General features: G+C 39.5%; 1 protein-coding gene across 1 annotated transcript; it reads right to left on the bottom strand.

Moving 5' to 3' along the window:
- Positions 1 to 272: 272 nt before the first annotated feature.
- LOC121242767 (cytochrome P450 CYP82D47-like) lies at positions 273 to 2,518 on the bottom strand. The gene is made up of 2 exons (XM_041140719.1): positions 1,459 to 2,518; positions 273 to 1,083 (listed from the first exon to the last, which is right to left on the bottom strand). The coding sequence occupies exons 1-2, from the start codon at positions 2,428 to 2,430 to the stop codon at positions 454 to 456; spliced, it is 1,602 nt and encodes a 533-aa protein (XP_040996653.1). The 5' UTR covers positions 2,431 to 2,518; the 3' UTR covers positions 273 to 453.
- Positions 2,519 to 3,017: the final 499 nt, after the last annotated feature.

Here is a 3,017-nt window from a genome sequence, read left to right as displayed (position 1 = left end):
CTGTCACAAATGCTTTTTTTCTTATAGCCGGAGTAGACATATAATTTTCCCCAACATAAAAGAAAATCCATGATATTGTATGGCTGACTATAAAATTTTATTTCCGTACAGGCCTATACAGTGTATTCTTTTGTTTTTGCATAAGATCCATTCCTCAAGGAAACATATGAAACTATGATCCCCGGTCAACGATGCAATGATCTGAATGATTATCCAATAACCTTATTATAATTTGTCTAAGCAAATACGAGATTTAAATTTGGACAATAATCTTAACATGAGAACACATACAATATTATATAAAAAGTGAACGTAATTATTCTTCCTTCTTGTTTTTTTTATTAGATACACATATTGCCTGCATAAGATAAGCATCAGAAGAACACACACCTAGTTAAGCAATATGTATCCGAGTTGTTCACACATAAGTTATTTAATATCTAGTACTCAAAATTACACATGATATAATTGAGCAAGAAGGCGTGGAGTGAGATGGACTTCGAGTGGTGTTGCTTTCATGGAGGTAACTCCAATGTCTTTCTCAACCATATCTATTGGTTCAGCTGATGGGGTTGAAATGTCAAAAGCATGGAGGAAGGTAGCAAGCGTCAGTTGAGTAAGTTTTAACCCAAGCGAGATTCCGGGGCAAACTCTTCTACCACTGCCAAATGGTATCAATTCAAAATTCTGACCCCTAACGTTGATATCTTTGTGGGTAGTAAGGAATCTTTCTGGACGAAATTTGGTTGGATCCGGCCACACAAGTGGGTCTCGATGGATCTTTGCTAGATTAACAAGAAGGCGTGTGCCTGCCGGGACATGGTAACCAGCCAAAGTACAGTCTTCGGTGGACTCGTGAGGTAAAGTAAGTGGGGCTGCAGGGTATAAACGCATTGTTTCTTTGATGACAGATTGAAGATATACTAGGTTTTTCATGTCTGAATCCTTCACTTGCCTTTCCTTGCCAACCTGGAGGTCTAGTTCTTGTTGGACTTTCTCAAGAGCCTCTCGGTTGTTGAGAAGTAGAGAGAGAGCCCATGTCAAGGTCACTGCTGTTGTATCTGTGCCCGCTAAGATAAGGTTCTGCAAAAGTGGCAAAGTTAGAGATAAATTAGAATATCCCACAAAGGTCATAGTCTACTGGGCGAGTATCGAGTATTAGGAATTACATTTCTACATATACGTAGCTTGATATCATAGACTAGGGTTTCAAAATAGTTCACGTGAAACTTGAATTGTAACTAATTGCTACTTCTAATATAGAAAACTAGCATTGCGCTGAAACACCAAGGTCATATAAGAAATCACACTTTCAATTAATGTTAAAGCAATTACTAATCATGTTGTTATATTCGTCTCATGGGGTCCTTTTTCTATATATGATGTTGCCAATGCTTATGATACTAGACACTAGTGGATAATTATTTTTGTTAACGAAAATATAATTAATGATCGTACCAGGCAAGTAGCTTTGGTGATTGTATCGGCATCAAAATTGGAAATCTCTTTGTTATCTGTGACAAAGGATAGCATCACATCCATAAAATCTTGGTGTCCATTCTTCACCTCACTCGAGAGCTTTCTTTGTTTATGTTCTTCTAGCAAACCTTGAAGCACACGATCCACTTCTCTTGAGGATTTCTTCATGGCTCTCTCATCCCCAGCCAAGTCCAACCACCTTACATATGGAAGTGCATCCGAGACCACAAACTTTCCGGCGAACATGAGGAAATCTGTCAATGCCTTCCGACATTGGAGATCATTTCCTTCATCCTCATCCTCGGTGGCAGCCGAAGCAAGTCGCTTCCCTACAACCATCCTGAATACAGTGTTTAGCGTAATGTTGCCGAACCATCTCCTCATTTCCACCAACATGAGCTTGTTGTTATTGAGCAAGAGTTGATATGTTTCTTTTATAGATGCGTTTACTTCTGAGTCTCCTATGTGTTTGAACATCTCAAGGCGTTGATCTGAAAGGAATTCGAGTATGGTTATTCTTCGAACTTGGCGCCAATAAGGACCATAAGGGCTCAAACCGAATACTGCGTAGTTATAGCCCATGAGTTCTGATACCACAGCTTTTGGACGGCTGGCAAAGGTTTTGTCTTTGGTAGTAAAACACTCTTTGGCTATCTCTGAATTGCTGACCACTATAGTTTTATGCACGCCAAACCTGATGGTGAAGACTGGTCCATACTTGTCTGCCATATTACCCAAGGTTATATGGGCAGGTTTTGACCTTGCTAATAGGTGGAGGTGGCCGATTATAGGCCATGCACCACCAGCTTCTGGTGGAAGTGTACTTTGAGGTGCAGATTGTTGGGCTCTCCTGATCTTCCATAAGAGAAAGAAGAGAAAGGGAAGCAAGCTGGCAAAGATGCTGGCCGTGATACAAATCATATTAAAGGTTGGGTGATATTGCAAGAGCATATAATTCCTTTCTGGTTGTGGATAGAGGTTTGGGTGGAAAGGGCATATAGATATATATAGATAAGTACGTGTATCTTTTCATTTTTTGGGTCTTGGGATGTTCCAAATTTTAAACCTTTTACTCATTAATAATATATATATATATATATATCTAAACTTCGAATAGTGAAAATAGTAAGAAATGGCGCAAAGTCAAGATCAATACACGTGCAATTGACAGCCATTCATTGGAGTGTCTCTCTCTCTCGGTTCAATAATGTCATCGACCTTTCATATATATATCTAAACTTCGAATAGTGAAAATAGTAAGAAATGGCGCAAAGTCAAGATCAATACACGTGCAATTGACAGCCATTCATTGGAGTGTCTCTCTCTCTCGGTTCAATAATGTCATCGACCTTTCCGGTTCTGCTAGGCACCTGCATGCGGACTGTTCGGCGAATCAATCTATCAATATTATCAATTGGGTCTCTAGACTCCCAAAACCCTTATATATATACATATACATATATATATATATAGAGAGAGAGAGAGGGTGGCTCTACGGCCACTTCTCGGAGTTTCCGTTGGGGGCTCTGCTAATGCAT

Source organism: Juglans microcarpa x Juglans regia, chromosome 8D (assembly GCF_004785595.1).
Source record: "Juglans microcarpa x Juglans regia isolate MS1-56 chromosome 8D, Jm3101_v1.0, whole genome shotgun sequence".
In the NCBI taxonomy this organism is placed as follows: Eukaryota; Viridiplantae; Streptophyta; class Magnoliopsida; order Fagales; family Juglandaceae; genus Juglans; species Juglans microcarpa x Juglans regia.
The sequence above is the reverse complement of the archived record's forward strand: the minus strand, read 5'-3'. Positions and strand labels throughout refer to the sequence as shown.